The sequence below is a fragment of the Pogona vitticeps genome, chromosome 4 (genome assembly GCF_051106095.1).
Source record: "Pogona vitticeps strain Pit_001003342236 chromosome 4, PviZW2.1, whole genome shotgun sequence".
NCBI classification, from domain to species: domain Eukaryota; kingdom Metazoa; phylum Chordata; class Lepidosauria; order Squamata; family Agamidae; genus Pogona; species Pogona vitticeps.
Window position 1 is genome coordinate 50,747,352 of NC_135786.1, and position 19,496 is coordinate 50,766,847.

The 19,496-nt window shown below is 41.0% G+C and overlaps 1 protein-coding gene across 15 annotated transcripts in view; it reads right to left on the reverse strand.

Moving 5' to 3' along the window:
* ATP2B4 (ATPase plasma membrane Ca2+ transporting 4) overlaps positions 1-19,496 on the reverse strand; it is a 197,221-nt gene that overhangs the window by 39,210 nt on the left and 138,515 nt on the right. For all 15 annotated transcript variants that reach the window (XM_078391945.1, XM_078391943.1, XM_078391941.1 and 12 more), the window contains 7 exons: positions 19,355-19,480; positions 15,793-15,828; positions 13,360-13,521; positions 11,528-11,742; positions 10,084-10,326; positions 5,065-5,306; positions 1,865-2,099 (listed from right to left, as the gene is read on the reverse strand). In XM_078391945.1, coding sequence (XP_078248071.1) covers positions 1,865-2,099; positions 5,065-5,306; positions 10,084-10,326; positions 11,528-11,742; positions 13,360-13,521; positions 15,793-15,828; positions 19,355-19,480 — 1,259 coding nt within the window. The remainder of the gene's footprint in view (positions 1-1,864; positions 2,100-5,064; positions 5,307-10,083; positions 10,327-11,527; positions 11,743-13,359; positions 13,522-15,792; positions 15,829-19,354; positions 19,481-19,496) is intronic.

Genomic DNA, 19,496 nt, shown 5'->3' on the forward strand with positions numbered 1-19,496 from the left:
ATAAGAGGCTTGGGATCCCTTCCGATTCTACAAATCCTTGGAAAGTATCATCCAACAAAACTGCCATCAATAACAAACTCCACAAAACCCATGCATTAAGTTGCCATGTATGATGATGATCACCCACATACATCTCACTGCACGTACAAGGTAAAACACATGGCTGGGAGACAGAGGCAACTGTGGCTTCCCAGCACATGCGGTACCTTTGTAGCCAGGCAACGAGTTTGTGCTGAGCAGTGTTTGGAACAGGCACCACTCTTGCCTCTAAGAAGATGTAACCTTATTGCCTTCCCAATGCAGCACTGCTACAGACTATCTGGCGCCAAGAGGTGGTTGGGTGAGTGGGTGACTGATGGGGATTTCTACCACTCTCCTGCTATGGAACAGCCATGGAACACCAGGTCACCCTCCTGCCTTATTATCCACCACACTGACAGCAGTGGCACATCACATTAATAGGTTCTTCTGAGGGGGGCGGGGAGAGATATTATTAAGGAATCAGAAAATTGAATTACAGCCTCCTGAGCAAAGTGCATGCAGGGCATCTGCAAAGCAATTCTCCACCTTAGTTATTTCAATATCTAATTAAAGAAAGATGTATGCAGAGGAGCGGGTTAGTTCTGAAATGTAATCAAGAGGTAAGCATGGGATGGTTCATTGTGTGTTCAGTCAATTGTCTGATCATCATCCTTGTAAGGAGATTGTGAAGTAGCAAGACAAAGGTGGTTGATGTCCAACAATAGATGTGCCCCTTCTTTTCTCAGTAATCTTCCTTACCTGTCAGAATTGCTGCTATTGTTTCTCTGTGTTGAATTTGTAAATTGTTGCCACAGTCAATTAGCAGATTTCTTATGTCTTTATTACTAGGTGCATAGAACAAAGAATGTTGACATTTGCTGTGTTTCCTGGTGTTGCAGCATGATGGCAGGAGAAGCAGTGTTTACCAAAACTGTCTCTTTTATACAACTCTTAAATACGGCTGTCAGCCCTTTCCTGACACTTTCAAGGATCTTTAACACCAGCACAGTAGGGTAAAGATTCAGCAGATGTGAATTTTCCCCAATACTACAAACCCATGAAGGAGAAAGCTCTTAGCTTTCAACTTTCTCCCTATAATGCTGCCAAAAGACACAACTGGATCAATCAGAAATGGAGGTGGCAACTCTATTATTAATGTCATACGGGCTCATTCCTATAGATGCAACTTTATTGACAACACAGCCTCACAACAGACACTGGGTGACTGCCACTCAAAAATACAGTTACCTCAAACCTCTGGTTGATAATGCAGAGGCACTGCAACAGTTACGTATTCATTGGCTCCAGAGCAGAAGACAAGAAAACAGATAGAATAAATCTGGTCTGAAGATCAGATGTTCATGTACTGTATTCATGACAAGGAAGCAAGGTGTATGAAGATTCAGAAACAAGAGGAGGGGGAGAGGGAGAGGGAGGGAGGGAGAGAGGGAGAGAGAGAGAGAGGGAGAGAGAGAGAGAGAGAGAAGCTAAAAGTGAGGTAACAAAAAGTCTGAATGAGTCTAATATGTTAAAAGTTGCTATTGGTGATCTCAGTAGGAAAGCAGAGCAAATGGATGAAGAGCAGCAAGAGGTTATCAGAGAATGGAAGGGCTTTGGTAGATAAGTCAAAGAGTTCCAGGTTTGGAAAAGGCCAGATTCCAGGTAGAACTGCAGGACTGAAAGTGATGGGGCAGAGTTGTGAGTGAGGCAAGTGGTGGGTGAAGGGAATCTAGAAACAGCAGGAACAAACAGCAAGTCAAATGGAGACAGTGAGAATCAAATTAGAGGGAATTGCTACAGGCATGAATGAAACAAAACGAAATGAAAGGGAACTATTTGGTACCTCAGGACGAACAGGGTCCTCAATGCCAACCACAGTGATGCAGGTAAGGTCAGACAGGATCTCATTTTCAGTATCCCAATCTGGCTCAGCACCAGGAGGGAAATCCCGGAAGGCCAGGCAAATGGTCCTCAGTCCCTGACAAGCCATGGGCTCAATCACTTTCTTCACCATTTCATCTCGATCCTTCACCTTAAATATTCGTGGTTCCCCATTCTTGTCCAAGATCTTTGTGCATCTGTATCAAGGGAAAAGAGATACAAAAGGAATTATCATGTATCTCAACCACTGAGTTTTATACAAGGTTAATATCAAGCGCTTGCTTTATTGATGTATAGATTATATACATGTCACAAAAAGAATTACACTACAACTTTTTCCTCCCAAGGAAGGCTGTACTGACAGAAGCCATAACAGGATATCTTATTAGACACATAGCAAACCAATCCCCTTCTGTCATGGAGAGAAAACAAAATACCCTCTGACCTGCTTTGACCATCCCCTCATGAACAAACAAACAAACAATTCACAAGGAGGAATGTGAATTCCTCTTCAACAGAGACTGCACATCTCCTTTCTCCTAAGTTTAATTTCTCTCTCAATAAGGACGATAGAAATTCTTGGCTTCATTGGGCACCCTGTTTGGAAAAGATGAGATGCAAAGTAGTCTTATGGATAACCAAATCTGCATCCTTTCTAGAACTCTTTGGGATGTAGCAGATCAAGAAACCTCCAGATGCTTTCTGTTGAGGTTGGAAAAAAACTGACCCTAAAGAAGTTGTGGCAGATGATGCTTCCTACTAGCACCTCAGTTGTAATGTGCCATTACAATGCAACAAGTAGGAAGGGATAGCACAGAACTAAGTAGCTCATTTAAAGTCATGGTTTTGGGATTTACTAAATTTCTGGCCCCTCTCACCCCTACCATTCTCCTCCTGTGTCTCCACTCTCTGTGATCATATCTTACAATAAGCTGCATAGAGAAAAGCCTTTCCTGACATACAATGGCCTGTGAGTATGACTTTAGTATCAGAGGGGAAGAGCACCTTGTGGACAGAACTGGAGAGAGCGAAGGAATGTCTCAAAGCAACACAATCTTTTCTTGAATAGCAAGCACCACTGAATATGCCCGCCTCTGTAGAAACTATTTCTGTCACTTCAAAAACACACAAAAACCCAACAGTCGTTAACGCATACTGTTAGACTGATGTAAACGGATAAGATAGATAAAACTTTATTATGGTCAAAGGACTAGCCACAAATAAAACATAAAAATATATAAATATACAGAAATATACAAAACTATTGGGATCGAATGCAAAGCAATAATTGGTTCTGAGGTTAACAACAACAGCCTCAAAGCATCTTCCCTAAAGCAATTCAAGAATTTCTAGCAAACCATGCTCTAACTACAGAGGCTCATCCACTTTTAGGGTCCTTTTTCTAATGCCCATTACAGCAGTAAGAAATTTGGCAACCCTATGTGTAACCATGGGATGGAGTCAGACAGCAGCACATGCATACACTGTTGTTCCGTACAAGCAGGAAATCGGCCAATCAAAGGGGAAACAAGTTCTTCACACAATTCCTTGTAATATGTACACCACCACAAGACATGTTTTGTTTCTATCTGCTCCATTTCACATGGGCAAAGGCGCTCTGCCCAGGGGGTCTTTTTATACCGTCCCTCCTGCACTACTGAAGGTAGTGCGTTAAGCCGGGCCAGAGTAAATGCCCTTCTATGCCTGGGCTGCTCCAACTGGGCAAAATAAGGTCTCAAAGCAACACACTCTTTTCTTGAATAGCAAGCACCACTGAATATGCCTGCCTCTGTAGAAAGTATTTCTGTCACTTCATAAACACACAGAAACCCAACAGTCGTTAAGGCATACTGTTAGACTGGTGTAAACAGGAAAACAAAACAAAACAAGAGACTGCAAAAATTACACAATTCTTGCCTTTAATGGTTAAAGAGTACCATAAGTAAAATGAAGAGAAAACCCCTGCTATGAAAAGCATGGAAATAAGAAAATAAGTCACGTACACTTAATAGAGCTAAAATCAAAGCAATTCATATTTTGTGTGGGAACACTGAAAAGAAATTTCATACTTGAAAACCCGTTATTTTGTTTGGTTCCACGTGAGCCTTAATTCTCATGTTCTATTAATGAAGGGTTTATGGAAAGCATTACAGGGACATGTTCCTATTATTATTTTAGGCTGCAATAAAGTTTCAAGCTACTGTTTTTGCAGAAATGCTGTTTTGGGTATGTGTTCATTTAAGTGTAATGGCCAGTCCCTTACTCAGGGCTTGCATTTCTTCAGAGTGCAGAGTAGCAGGGGATGAAAACTACTCAGCTAAATTTGGGATTTTAGATTGTATTTTCTTGAGCTTTTCTATAAAACATGCCCAGGAAGCACTGCAGCATCTCTAAGCATTCTCCAAAGCCTAAAAGACACCCAGGCCTGGAAGTAATACCATCATGGGTGGCAACTTTATCTTTATTCCCTAATAGGGATAGGGAGTGGAGGGAAAACAGAACTATGGACACACTTGCATACATATGTACATGAGTATGCATGGATGTGCATGTGTACATATGCATTACAGGAAAGCTAAATCCTTGTCTGTAGTCTGTATGCACATAATTATCCCCTTCTCTTTTCCCCTAAGGCATTTCCCTCAGAGATGCATGTCTCTGCAACCAGACTGGCAAATGAAGCCATCATTTACCTCCCAATAACCCAATCACAAAACAAAGCCCTAAATGCAAGATACGTAAGTGAGGGAAATCAGTTGATGTGGTAAGAAGAAGGTGGTTTGCACAACCTGGGGGATCACCTCTTCTAAATATATGATTTAAGTAAATTAGCTTGCCTCTGGATAATATCTTTTCACTTTTCTATACAATAAAGGGACATCTTCCAGAATGAGCAAGGCAAGAAACCAAATTAAGAAAGCTTGCATACTTTTTCCCTGCACTGTGTACTACTAGAGGTTCTTTAAGATTCCCAAGTCTTCACTGTCTTCCCTATTTTTCTGGGAATTTCTCTTTGTTACAAATAGAGTTCACCATTACCAGGTATAATATGTTGTACAGAGCTCCTGAAAGTGTTTCAAAGGCCTTTTGTGGCAAAATGCAGACACAGGCATTAGAAAAATCAACAGAGGACTCCAAATAAATCATTAGCAAAGAAATTACTTGCGGAGAAGGATCTCAGACGCTCCTTTACTGTACATGCGGAAGCCCCCGTCTGGGTTCTTCACCACTGTGCTCATAGACTTGCGCACGGAGTTGAAGGTGTAGACCTTGTACAACTTTTCTTCAGGCACTTCATTGCGGACAGCTTGATAATCCTGTTTCAAGTCCAGCACAAAGCCCAGGAGTGCACACTCTGTCTTGTTTCCAACTTGACGTGGGAGACCTCCTTCTTTCTCTGGAGGCTAAAATTTCACCAGATAAATGCATGATCAGCAATTGGTGGTAAATCACATGTAAACAGTCACAACCACTGCAAACTATCAGACCAAAACTATCAGAGCAAAAGCCAGCATGGCAAACAGCCCCTGTTTCATCAAAAAATAAAAATAAAAAAAATCAATGTTTTTAAATGCTTCCCATTTGATCTGAACTAGATCAAACAAGAAGCTCCAAAGGAAAGCCAATCATGGAAACAAGAGGATCCAAGAGGAAGAAAGAAAACCCTAATAATAAAGATGAATAAAATGAATAAAAAATGACTCAGAATTCTTTCAGTTAATGTAAACAGCTTAAACTCACCCCAAAAATGTAGAAGAATTTACCAACAATTGCAGAAATTAAAATTGTATATTACTGCCGCCAAGAAACCCACATGAAAAGGATAGATCAACATTTATTAGAAAATAAAAACCAGGAGAATTATTTCTAGCATCAGATTCAAATTGAGAGAGAGAGAGAGAGAGAGAGAGAAAGAGAGAGAGAGAGAGAGAGAGAGAGAATGAGAGAGAGAGAGAGGCATGTGGCAACAAAAAGAGTTAGACCCAAAGCTAGTTTTTGCATCTGAAGATGTGAGGATACTAATGGTGGAAATTCAAAATGAGGCAAGAAGTTGCTGTTAATATATATGCCTCCAATGAAAATCAAGAACCGTTCTATGAAGAACTTAAGAAATAGTAATGAGAGAATATGATGAGTATTTTATACTAGGAGATTTAATGCTGTTTTTGATAGAGATTTAGAGATAAACTCAGGAAACAGGAAAACAAAAACAACAAGAAATATGTCGCCAAAATCTATTTTGCAGCTAGTGGCTCAATATGGTTGATGTCTAGAGAATGAGGTATCTAAGTGCAGCAGACTTTACATTTTATTTGGATAGACATAAAAGTGGGTCAAGAATCGATGCATGTTGGATCTCACTAGGTTGGATGGAAGAAGTACAGTCAACCCTCGACTTACGAACTTAATCCGTTCTAGAAGTCAGTTCGTAAGTTGAAAAGTTCGTAAATTGAAACCAAATTTACCATAGAAATGCACTGAAATTTAATTAATGCATTCCTATGGGGAAAAAAATTCAAACAAAGTCACTTACCAGGTACTGGCACCCGAGGAAGCCTCTGAAAGTGGTGCTTTGCTGCAAGGTGGGAGCAGGGGGTGGGGGGCAGGTCTGGGCCCCCGCCCCAACCCCAGCGGCAAAGTGCCACTTTCAGGAGCCTCCCAGGGCTTGCTCAGCAGGTAAAAAGGCAGTGCAAAAGCATCCAGGGCATCTTCTGAAAGCGGCACTTTGCCATGGGGTGGGGGGGGTGTGCGGCAGGCTGCCCCCCCCACCCCCAAGGCAAAGCATTGCTTTGAGAGGCTTCCCTGGGTGCTTTTGCACTGCCTTTTTACCTGCTGAGCAAGCCCAGGGAAGCCCCTGAGACCCAGCGCTGATAAGCTGAGAGGCAGGTAGAGGGGGGGAGCAGAGAAGACCACAAAATGGCTGTCGGGAAGGCAGGGAAAAAGCTTGAAATACTGTTAAAAAATTGTCCTTTTCTCCTGCCCCTGGGAGGCTTCTGAAAGTGGTGCTTACTGGGGGGGGGGGGGAAGGGAGGTTCCCTACCTTCCCCACGTGATTTTTTCTGTTCGTAACTCGAAAAAAGATCACAAGTCGAGTCCATTTTCCCTAGTAGAGTGGTTTGTAAGTTGAAATATTCATATCTAGAGCCGTTCGTAAGTCAAGTGTTGACTGTATTGGAAATAGACATCTTCCCTAATACATCTGCAGATCATAGTCATATCTTGGTGCAATTTGAAACGGGACCCAAATCTATATATTGGATAAATCTATAAATACAACCCTTTAAAAATGATACTTTTATGAAACAAATAAGAGATGGACTCATTTTTAAAACTTAATACGCTTCCAGAAATGTCAATGATTACAGTATGGGAAGCAAGTAAAGCCTTTCTCTGGGGGTTAATAATAAGATTCGCAGCAAGACAACAACAAAAAAGAGAGAGAGAGGATGGCAAAATATCGAGATCTGGAAAATACATTGCTTTTGTGTCACAAACAGTTAAAGCAAAATCTGAGTAAGACACAATTGAATATGAAGATAAAATTAACACATCAATTGAACATTCTAATGACAGAGAAAATGGTGAAAACAATAAAATTCACACAAATATAAACTACAAAAAGAAAGAGGAAAATTTGTAATTCAGAACTTGAAATATGAAGAAGGAGTGATAAAATCTAGACAGGAAGAAATAAAGAAATGGCCACCCTAGATTCAAGGACAAACTAGATGCGATGCTAAATATGCTTTATTCTTTGGCAAATTCCTTCCAGCACAGATAGCACTTTCAGAGGTGCTGTTCTTCATAGTGTAGGATGAAAGAATTAAACTCTCCCTCCACACTGATTGCCACCAGCGTCTGGCAAGTGATGCTGTTTCCTTTCCCCCAACCCCAAAGTTACTTGTTAAATGCAGAGAGGCATCTAACCTCCTGCCCACTTTGAAGCCAACTCTTAGGCCCTTGGAGGAAGGGCACTACAAAAAGCATCAACAATCATCATGTAATTGAAACTATTTTAATTTATCAATGGTGAGAGCCTATCACTGGAATGTTAACGGTAAAAATGCCACTAAGTAAAAAAGTCCAAAGTCAACCAGCAAGACAGGTGTTATTTTTATCTTTCAGAAGTCAAAGCCTTAATCTCTTTAGGTTTCAGTTCCTATCAGTGAAAAAGGGTATTAAAAGAATTTCCTGAACTGTCAGATTTGCAAGCTTGCAAACTGACGGATGAGTATTCAGATTTCCCCTTGTCACTTCCAAATCAGAGTAGCTATCTATTTGGCACTTCCGTACCCTTCAAGAGAGTCTGGAAGACTTATATTTTAAACATTTTGAACAGAACTTCATCAGACGTTTGGAAATTACACTATTAGCATTCCAAGCCCACCTTGAAAAACTAATTAATTACCAGAGTGGTCCGGTGGGCCAGATAGGCGGGGTATAAATTAATTAATTAATTAATTAATTAATTAATTAATTAATTAATTATTTAAATAAATAAATAAATAAATAAATAAATAAATAAATAAATAAATAAATAAATAAATGTTTTCCCTTAAACAAGACAGGGTCTTATATTAATTTTTGCTCCAAAAAACGCATTAGGGCTTATTTTCAGAAGATTTTTTAATCTACATTTATTCAAATACAATCATGTCATCTTCTTCTGGTTGCTGCACAATGGTGGAGGGCGGGGTTTCACTTAACTAGGGCTTATTTTGGGGGTAGGGCTTATATTGCGAGCATCCTGAAAAATCATACTAGGGCTTATTTTCAGGTTAGGTCTTATTTTTGTGGAAACAGGGTACCAAGTTCCCTTATCCAAAATCTTGTTGTTAACCTATTTTGTGTACAGCCTGAACTATTTTAACTCCCTGTATTGAATTACCACTAAGTATGAAGGCACTAGCTGCATTACTAAATGTGTGGCTTGTAATAAAACCAGTGCACACTTAGTGACAGTTCACAGTAGTGAGTTATGCAATTTATGGACATGGGAAACACCAAAAGGAATCTGACTAGTAACCAAAATACTTTTTTAATCTAAATGTTGCAAGCAATTTTTTTGTCATGTGAAACACACTGTCCTCCCATTCATCTAACTGTTGCCTCAGCACCTACAACACAGCATGAGGCTCAGAACAAGCCAGCACCAGAATCATGTGATTCTCCTCCTTCATTATCTAGTAATGCCATATCTGGTAACTATAAACCTAACTGGAAAAGTTACACAAATGGTCCTTGGCAATGTAATTAACAATTTATGATTAGAAAAAAAGGAATGCTTACTAGTTATCACAAAAACCGCTTTCTCCCTTGCTGATAGAGATTTGTTCCCAAATTTTGAAGCAAAAAGAGAAGTGTATTTCAACAAATGAAGGGTACTGTGTGTTTTCTGCTGTCAGTGTATGAACTGGGCAGATGATATATGTAAATGGAAGCCACATTCCAAAACACATTAATGTCATCCGGCATATGTTCCTTCTCCCAAAATAGTGATTTATCTTGTCTGAAGTTATCCTGAGTGAGATGCATGTAGATATGAAAAATGTGGAACAGGCAGTCTGCTTTTCTCCCTCCACCCCGCCATGTACCATAACTCTTCAGTTTCTCAGTGAATACACCACACATCATTACCTGATGGGTTTCGTTCTGTCTGTCTCTAGCTCTCTCACACACAAATGGAACAGCCCTCCTTGAATTCCAAAAACCAGAGGTGATGCTGACACCAAAAACCACCATGACTGTGACCTATCTCAGCTCTTGGTGTTCTGGACTACAACTCCTGGTCTGGATTTCTTAGGTTTTGCTGTCCGAAACATCTGAAGAGTATCAGCTTGCCAAGTCCTACTCTAAAGAGCTACATGAACAGAACAGACTTCCCACCAGTGGCAACAGGACAGATTTCCAATTAGTTTCCAATTTAGGGCAGATGCAAAGAACCCATGAACCAAACCTCCAGCATGTTTGGGCATAAGTGCACAGATGGAGCCCCAACTTGAAACAATGCCCTATAAACATGATGAAGAGGACTGTGTGTGCCCACGCCTTCCATCACAAAATGGCACTCCTCAGATTGATAGTATGTGACTAGGCCATCTTGAACTCCTGTCCTCTGCCAGATGAGACAAAGGGTTTCATGTTCTTCCTCCTTTACTGTAAAGTAAAAGTAGGACTCACCAAGATTTTAGAGGTGTAAGCAGAATTTATTGCAACACCATTGACAATGAGGTCCAGAGTCTTGGGTAGGATGGCTTCTGGGTCAGGGATCTGTCGGTAGTGAGTGTCACCCACATAGGCTTGCACCACAGTCATGCGATTCATAGTGAGAGTCCCAGTTTTGTCCGAGCAGATAGCTGTGGCATTGCCCATTGTCTCACAAGCATCAAGGTGCCTAACGAGATTGTTATCTTTCATCATTTTCTATAGAAGCAAACACAGGAATTGCTCAGAATAGGTTACAGAGACTCAGTGACACAGAGGTAAACTGATAATTTAACTAACATGGAAGACATTAAAGGTAAGGCTACAGCCCTTGCAAATTGGCCTCTTTAGGAAATCACATACTTAAAAAATCCTCAGTTCCAACTGTCAGTGATACACCCAAAGCACAGAACTATAATAATTCCGTCTACCATAATGTAAAATCTTAGAATCCCCATTAAAGTGAAAATAGAAAATTACACACATAAGAGAGAGACCTAACAAGGTTTTCAGTGTTTGGTTGATGTAATTTTATGCACTGATATTAGAAAACCTGCTTCTTCTAACTGTAGTACTTTAAATTATTTCTGTCTAAATCTAGACCAGAAAGTGTGCACATGCATCCTGCATTCACAGGCATCCTAAGTAATCTGATCTTTATAAACTGCAAAGAGAGTGGATCCACACTTTCCAGATGAATGTCCAATTTGGACAAGCTTGAATTCACTCTTCTCCAAATTTGTTTCAAAGAGATACCCAAATATATTTTTAACAAAATCCTTTTTAGAATACAACACATTTGTGAACATATGTTGAGAGATAAAATATGCTAAAAATATGCATTTGGCTATGTATAGAATTTCATCCACACTTTTTAAAAGGGACCTTTTGCAGAAGCAAAACAAGATGAACACATGAGAAATTAACCAGACTAGAAATAAACTGCTTTGCTCCAGGTCAGCCCTTTCAGAAGGCAATAAAGGGGCCACCTCAGGTGATAGATTCTGGAGGACAAAGAGTGGTGGTGAGATGCTAGAGCATAGAGCTGTAATGTGCATTATATAGCATATACAGCATCTGCTTCATTCAGGTTTAGTCGAAGCAACCAGCACTGCCAATCTGGTCAGCATCTGTATACTGAGTTGTAGGATAAACATTCTGTTTTTATTGCCAAAAACAGCAACATGTCTTAGGAAACCCACCATAACTAAAAGTCCTTTCTTCAAAGAAAAAGGCATTTACTCTCCACTCCCTCACACAATGTAGCTGTTGTAGGAAACCTACATTTATCTCTCATTCCCTAAAATGGGGGGAGAGAAGAAACCAATACTATACAATGTGCTAAGTTAGCCCATCCAATCCCTCTCCACAGCCTACTTCAAGCTCAGCATATTCTGGGTTCTGGGGTTATCCTTCTCACCTTCACTGAGTAGGCCAAAGAGATTGTGACAGCAAGAGGCAAGCCCTCAGGTACAGCCACCACTAGCACAGTGACACCAATGATGAAGAACTTGACGAAATACTGGATGTAGATGGGAGTACATTCAGCCAGCCATGACCTTCCTTGAATCCCAAAGGTGTCGATCACAAAATACAGCACCAGGATAATAACTGTGATGGCTGACATGATCAGTCCTGAGGAGCAAAGAAAAAAAAGAAAAACTGGGTGAGGATGGGCAGATCTACAGCACAACACATACTGACTACCACAGCCTTAACATGAAGGGAGGCCTCTGGTCTGGATTAAGGCACATTCCTCAGAGCACCCTTCTCCAATCTGATGCTCTCCACATCTTTACGGCTGTGCCAACAGCTCCAGCTAACACAGTGGGAGATTACACGAGATGGAAGTTGAGAACACCTGAAAGATGCCAGGCTAGGGAAAATTGAGACAGAACTTAGGGGGAGAGTGTATCTACATTATCCGATTATACCAGTCTGGCGTCATGTTAATCACCATGGCTCCATCCAATGGAATTTTGGGATTTGTAGTTTGCTGGAGTGCCAAGAATTTTCTGCTAGAGAGCACTAGTGCTCTTTTCTAAACTACAGCAAAGAACTCTAAGTACCTTCCCAAACTAAAAAAACCAAAGGAGTCCATAGATTGAAGTCATGACAGATAAAGTGGGATCAGAATGCTGTAACTACATAAATACATCTTTAGTTTTCGAATGGCAGAGAACTGCTATCTAGCAAATACACAGCAGTACTTCCCTCACAGTGATTATCTGAGAAATGAACAAGTTATAACATAGTTTGCAGACTACAAATTACCTATAAGCAGTTCAAATGAGCCTTGGAAACTACTCCTCAGAATTCTGACTCCCCTTAAATTTCATTTTCTCAGCCTCATCACTGCAAGGAAATTGCTGATACTGCTCATTCCTGCATTTGCTCTAAAAGGAAACAGCTCAAAAGCAAATAAAACTGAATAGTTTTTATAGTGAGTTCTAGTCATTCATCCTTCCTCTTTTTCTTAAATTTAAAGTCCCAACTCAGGATTTTTCAAAATATTTGTGTTGGCAAGACCATGGGAATTCTTGGTTACTTTGATCAATGGAATCTTGCTTTCTTTCTGTGTGCAAATGATACCTTGCAGGGCTCACAATTAGTTCATTCCTTTGAGTTTGGCCTTTTCCTAAATTTTGGTTTTGTTGGTCCCACATGCCTTTAGAAATGGCACGTTTTGAGCTGTGAGAGGTGTAGAGCCCCTCAAGTCCATCCAGTTCAGAGCCCTTCCTCAAAATCAAATATGAAAGTAGAAGTCTGGTTAGCTGTAGATTTAGTTATACAAGCAGAGATTGTGTTTTTTGTTGTTGTTTTGCAATTTTTGGCCAATTCCAAGACTCACAGTGGAGCACTGCAAGTGAAAATTTGGCCCCAGACCCACCAAAGTTCCCCAACCCTGAGGTACTGCTCCCAAAATTAATGGTTTTCATTTAAAGGGGTCTCAGGCAGCAAAGCAGTTGAGTTTTATGGAACTGTTGTGGTCAGAATTTTTTTTTTAATACAAACAAGGCTAATGGTGTGCCTCAAGCCAAGTTATGTAGCAGAAAGGGTCTTGGGAAGCACTGAGCTGAGTTCAGTCAGATTCTGATCACTTGAAAATGTGAGCAGAGGTGTTCTTGAGTCTTGTGTTGCTTCATCTGTCTTCCCTGCACATGCTCAAATCCAGCTGTAACTGACCCTGACGTCTTGACCCTTGTAGACCGCCACTGAGCAGCTGAACCCTGTCGCTCCCCACAGGCTCACCTGCTTTGCCAATTTGAACAGCCAGGCGTGTGAGCTTCCCTTGCAACACGGATTTCTCCTTCTTGGGGACCTTCACTTTCTTCTTTTCCTTCTCCTCGTTTTCTACTCCTTCTTGGCTTTTCAGTGGCTGGATCTCTAAGGCCACACCATCCTGAGTTTTTGCTGGGTCCAGGATGAAACAAACAGTAAGTGAGTTGAAAGAATATCTCAGAATAGCTTCATATGTAACAAAAAGAGAAGAAAAGATAGCAGACTAAGAGAAAGAGAGAAAGAATCCTGGTGGACAGCAGCACTCACGGACACTTGGCAATATGGAAACCTATGACGTCCAGGGAGCTCTGCTCCAAATCCCTCTGGAACAGATGGCTGAAAAGTTTGTGAAATCCCCCACATCAAGCAAATACATTACTGCACTTGGAAAGAAGGACAGCCTTGCTAGGAAGGCACAGGATAAGTCTCAACCTATCAATTTCCCTGATAGACCTGCTGCCTCTGTTTAGGGCATCTCCTCCATTAGCATGTTCCCAGTACTTACCTCACAGAGATGGCAAAATGGAGGGCATGAAAAACTAAGGTATAACTAAGGGCAGCGCCCTGTTCCTTGGCAGAGACTGGTACTGGTTATATTAGAAGCAAGCTAAATAAGTGGGGTTTTATTATTACACTTGCTTTGATAGAAAGAGAAAAGCGAAAGAGGACTTCTGTGCAGCCTTTGTGTGGGATTGTAGTTGGAGGGCTAAAAAATTCAAAAGACATCTATGAGCTCTCCTTGACTATACAATATCTGGAAGGAACCCAGCAACAGAACATAAGAGGAGCTCTTATTTTAACTGAGGAGAAGAGGACATGCCAACAGTGAATTCCAATATCTAGAAAGTCTTCTCTCCCCAGGCTCTTGTACAGTCTTTCTTAGTGCCACTGGAAGTCCCTGCCTTTCAATGTATGTCAGCATTTAGGGAGTAACAGGGGAGCAGAAAGGCAGGAGAGGGGAAGGTTAATTATGAGGCGGCAAGGACTGAGTTAACTAATGAGAAGGGAATCTGTTAGTGTGTTTCTTCTACTCCCTCCCTTCCTCCCACAGTTTTGTGATCTAGTCTAGAATTTGGAAAAGTTACTTCTTGACTACTTCAATTCAAAGAATACCAAGTCAATATGCTGGCTGAGTAATTCAGAGAAATACAGATCAAAATAATAGCTTTTCCAAGCTCTGACTAGCTCATGAGGTATTGAGAATCTCTGCTAAACACAAGAGACAGATCACCAACTGGTGCACATCAGCATAATGGCAGCAATTAAAGTCACTTACCAAAGGTGGGACTTCTCTCCTAAATCCCCTGTAGTAATACTATCTTTTAACAAAACTGAATGCTGATTTTTGTTTGTTTGTTTGCTTTCTTCACTCTGTGTCTCGGTTTATCTACTGCTTATTTGCATATTTGTTAGCATTGAAACGTATTTTCTACACACAGCAGGATAAAGCTCTCTCATCAGGAACAAACAGGAGAGTCCATCTATTCCCTAAAGCTGTGTAGATTCAGATGAATATGTGTGTGGCTGCTTTGTAACTGATCTGCACAGTTAGGATTTAAGAATATGACTCAAGGGTGGGGATCAATCCCAAAATAACCCTCAAGTGCAGGTTAGAAGGAGAGAAAACTAAAAAACTGCTGAGAAAAGAAAGAGAAAGAGAAAGGTGAAGGTGCAGGAGGGAGAACAGACAGGTGCAGAAATGGACTTCTTCACCATAGCCTGGAAAGAACAGGGGGTGAAACATATCAGAGAATAGACACTCACTTTGAATCAAAAGGCCATGAGAAGAAAAGGGTGCAATGGTTACACACGCTGGGCCCACCACAGAGGACCTGGTTTTTTAATTTTATTTTTAAAGTTCAGATCGGGGTTTGATGCTGGTCAGGGAAACAAACCTTTCTGCTCTTGAACAATTAAATGATTACTCCAGTTACACTAACCTGAAAAATTAAGCTACCCATAGAATAAGAAATCAAAACAAACACAACTACATGGGTGTACCCAAAGCGAACAAGAGTCCTCATGAGGTCCTTTACATACTACTGTATGCATTTCTTTTACATCCTGTGCATAATGGTCTATCCTTTCTTTGTAGAACTAATATGGCCTATATGAATGAGAGAGGGGAAAAAAATCACTTTTGCAGTCCTCAGCTCCCTGGAGGGGCTGTGAAACCAGCTACAGAAAGCAGATAAGCAAAGATGAAGGTCTAGTGGACAGAAAGAACAAGGTGGGTGGTTAACAGTGTAGTAATCATTACACCCTCTTCCAAGAACAAGGCGAGATTCCCGCCGTAGCAACAAAAAGCACAGACTCATGGGAAGAAGGAAGGAAGGAAGGAAGGAAGGAGGAATGCTCAGTAGTTAGTGTGGTGCTGGTTCAAAGGATGGAGAGGCTGGTTACCTTTGTTGCGATTTTCAGGGGCTCCGGGTTTTTTACCTGTTCAGACAAAGAGAGAAAGGGTGGAGCACTGAGCACACGGTTCTTGACATCGATGTCCCTGTTGGTGAGGACACCTGTATGCGGGGGCTCAGTGCTCTCTTCGGGGGGGAGGGGAAGGGGCTGCTGGACCAGGAAGGGAAAGCTATGTATGACACAGCTGCCATTTGGTCTGAGCACCATCACACAAGGACTGGAGATGTGCAACATTTCTCCCAACTTCTACTGCGAATCCCCACCTTGAAATTCTTGCCCTCATTCTATTGGAAGTAGCAAGTAGCTACAAAAGCATGCAAGAAGATGAGCAAACAGAACTGTGTCTTTATGACTGAAGCATACTAGAGGTATGGTAGTCAATTTTGGTTAAGCTCCTTATACTGCACGAAACACTTTATGCTGTGTCAGTAAAAGTTTATCCTTGGGCATCAGTTTCAATCTGGAGACTTGAAAACTCTCTCACATTAAGATTTCCTAAATCAAACTTCTTCAAAACTGTCTGAGTCACTCTTAGTATGGATAAGTTGGGTAGTTCGGACCATAACGTCCATTAGCCCCAGTCCGCATGACCCATGGGCAGAAATCGCGGCTCTTCAAAATATCTAAGGAAACATCAGGTAGCCTACTCCTGGTATAAAGTGGCCACGTTTCCAACAAGACCATTCAGGTTGCATTAAAAAGTGGAGGCAAGGTGAGAAATACATGGCTATCTCTTTTTCCTCAGGAATGAAATCTTTGGGCAAACAGAACAGTTCAAAACTACTCTAAGGAAACCTGAGTCTTTTTACACCTCTTTCAGTACCTTGTTTGTAAATATAGACTAACAGTAAATAAGAAAAAGTGTGTTAGGACATCAAACCTGCATTAAGTGATCAAAGACACACAGCATAAATTGGAGTGAAATGGTATGGCCTGCTTATGGCTCTGAAAGGCCTTTGTGTAACCCTTGGATTCTCCTGCCGGTTTGGCTTGGTTTCATCAAAATAAATGCCTCTTCAGGAGTGGCAATTTATAATAAAATGAAGCATTTTTATTTAACACCCCCTCCATGTCTCATTTTCTTTTTAAGCTCACACCCCATGCCAGATTTTACATAACCATTTTCATACTTCTGGATATATGTTTTTGTTTCTTTTGTTTATGTTTTAAAGAATGAGTCCTGGAGATAGAAAATTGGCCCTAAGATCTTGCCTTATATACATATATAGGTTTCTGTGAATCCATGGAACTCAAACATACAGACTTATGCAACCAGACCGAGATAAAAGGGGAACAGTTATGCTAATATGGGTGCTATTATTTAAATTTTGCAGGATTCTTTCTTTCTTTACCAAACTACTTTTCTCCCTATGCAAAGAAGGCATTTGTTGACTTCATTATGCATAGGATGGGCCTGGAGTTCTCTGTTTAAATGTGCTTGAGTGACTATCTCAGTTTGACTGCTCCGAAGAATACAGTGCTGGTAATGGGGCAGATGTCACAAGGAAGCTCTCCAGGGAATAATTTTTTGCCCTCAGGGCCTGACATGTTCTCCAAACACAGCTGTTCTCCAGGATCAAGAAGCATGTGCTGCTTCTGGTTTTGCTCAGGTCTGTGTGCACAGAAACTCTACAGAGCTTTGGATAGCAACTTGTATAGTTTAAATCCTTGAAGTAGTGAAAAGAATTTTGATAGGCAAGTAGTTAGAAGTTACAGCTATTTCTGTTTCCCCATCGTTGTATTTAGATTTTAAAAAATGGAAAAGAAGGCCTCATTTGCACATGTGTGCATGTGTGCGTGTACGTGTGTGTGTGTGTGTGTGTGGGAGAGAGTTGTCTCCATCTGGCTACCAAGGAAACAGCACAACTATCTCTCCTCTGCTTCTGCCTCTCACATGCTTCTGGCTAGTACGGTCCATCGCCACAGTTTCACTGGAAAATGCTCCAGTGATTGCACTATCAGGGCCCTTTTGCTTCTTTTGCCTAACTTGCCAAGGTGGATTTAAAAGCACAGCTGCCTCTTTCATGAACTGTGAGCAATCCCAACCTGTGAGCAGCTGCACTGTTTTTGCAAACCGCATTCCAGTGTTCTCCTTTCACTGTCTTTATGGGAAAGCATCAAAGCCTTATTTGGAAACTAAAGCTACCATGTAAAATTCAAGTGTGAATTAACATGGCTTATTTGATTGAGAGCCAGTGTCATGCAGGGCATGCTTTCAGACTAGTCTGGACTCAAATGGGCTATTGTGCAATAATTCTCCTCACATCATGTTGAACATCTCAAGCCCTCCTTGCTTTGTTTGGGCCCACAGTTGTACAAAAGGGAAATAAGAATGGCATACAATAAGCACACACAAAAATGCTACAGAAACCATTCCTTATTGGTCTGTTTGGAAACAGCATAGTATAACAGGCCATAAATACATGTTTACATTTAGCCCCAGATCATGATAGCTGGTGGGCACAGGGTGGAAAACAGAATCACTGAGTCAGATACTCCTCTCAACCAAGACAATGAAAGACAGTTGTGGAACAAAGGCATTTTATTATTGTCCTCTATTCCAAGTTAAGTGTGAGGCAATGGCTTCACAGTTGTTGATTAAAATGAAAACAGAAAAGCAAAATGAGCTTGCTGTTTTGGAGACTAGGGTTTGACAAGGACTTAATCTAGTGATGGGTTAACTTCCTTTTCATGGCTCAATGAATCCCTCCTCTTAAAAAAGGCCATCTAGACCCATGTTTTTGGGAATCCCACAAGCATGCCATAAAGACTGAAGCTTTCTTTGCACCTGTTTGACTATAGTTTTCCAAGCACCTGGCATTCAGAGGCATAATACTATTATGGCTAAAGGCCACTGAAAGATCTTGCTCTTCATAGATTTCTCTTAATCGTATATGCAAAAAAGTGAGCTCATTCTTTAAGTGCTCAGCATTACACAGGGCCAGTCAGCATCATCCAAGTCTGGTAAGAGTAAAGAAAATTCTGATTTGCAAAAAGCAAACAAAAAACCTTGACCAAAAAGCTCTAAGGAGACTGAGGGACCAAACAGCCCAGTGGATATGGCTCCATGGTGGCAGGGGAAAGGAATAGAGAATTCTTCAAAAGGGTGCTTCTGGTTGGCACTTTGTATAAGAACAGTCCACAATGCAACATTCTGACGCAGGTCTTGTCTTCCTTTTAGAAAATGACTATGCTAGCAATAAATGGCTTGTAAGCCTGTGTAATTTGTTTTTTCCAAATTAACTTAAAGAAATACGTTCTTGAGGACACCTACTACCCATCTCCATTTTTGGTATCACCGAATGCCAGCTGAACAGGCAACATTAGACCTGGTAGAAAGCTTCTTTGCTTCTTTTGTATTGCCTATATCTTGGATTTATAGCATAAGATATACAACACCCAAAATTTCTCTCTTAGAGCCCAAAAGATCTCAGTTCGACATTCACTGTCATGTGAGCATGTTGTCCAGTCTACTAACCAAGCATTAATACAACTAAGGAACTCTGAGCATATGCTTCCCATAGAAAGCCTGGTTCCTGAAGCATCTTACCTTTCTTGACCTTCTTCTCCTCGTCCCCTTCTCCAGCACCCAGAAGAGTAAAAATTATTCCAGTTTGTGAGTTGATGCCTACAGCTGTGACCACCATTCGACCAGAGCCCTCCATCACATGTGTACCTAGATTTTTTTTTTA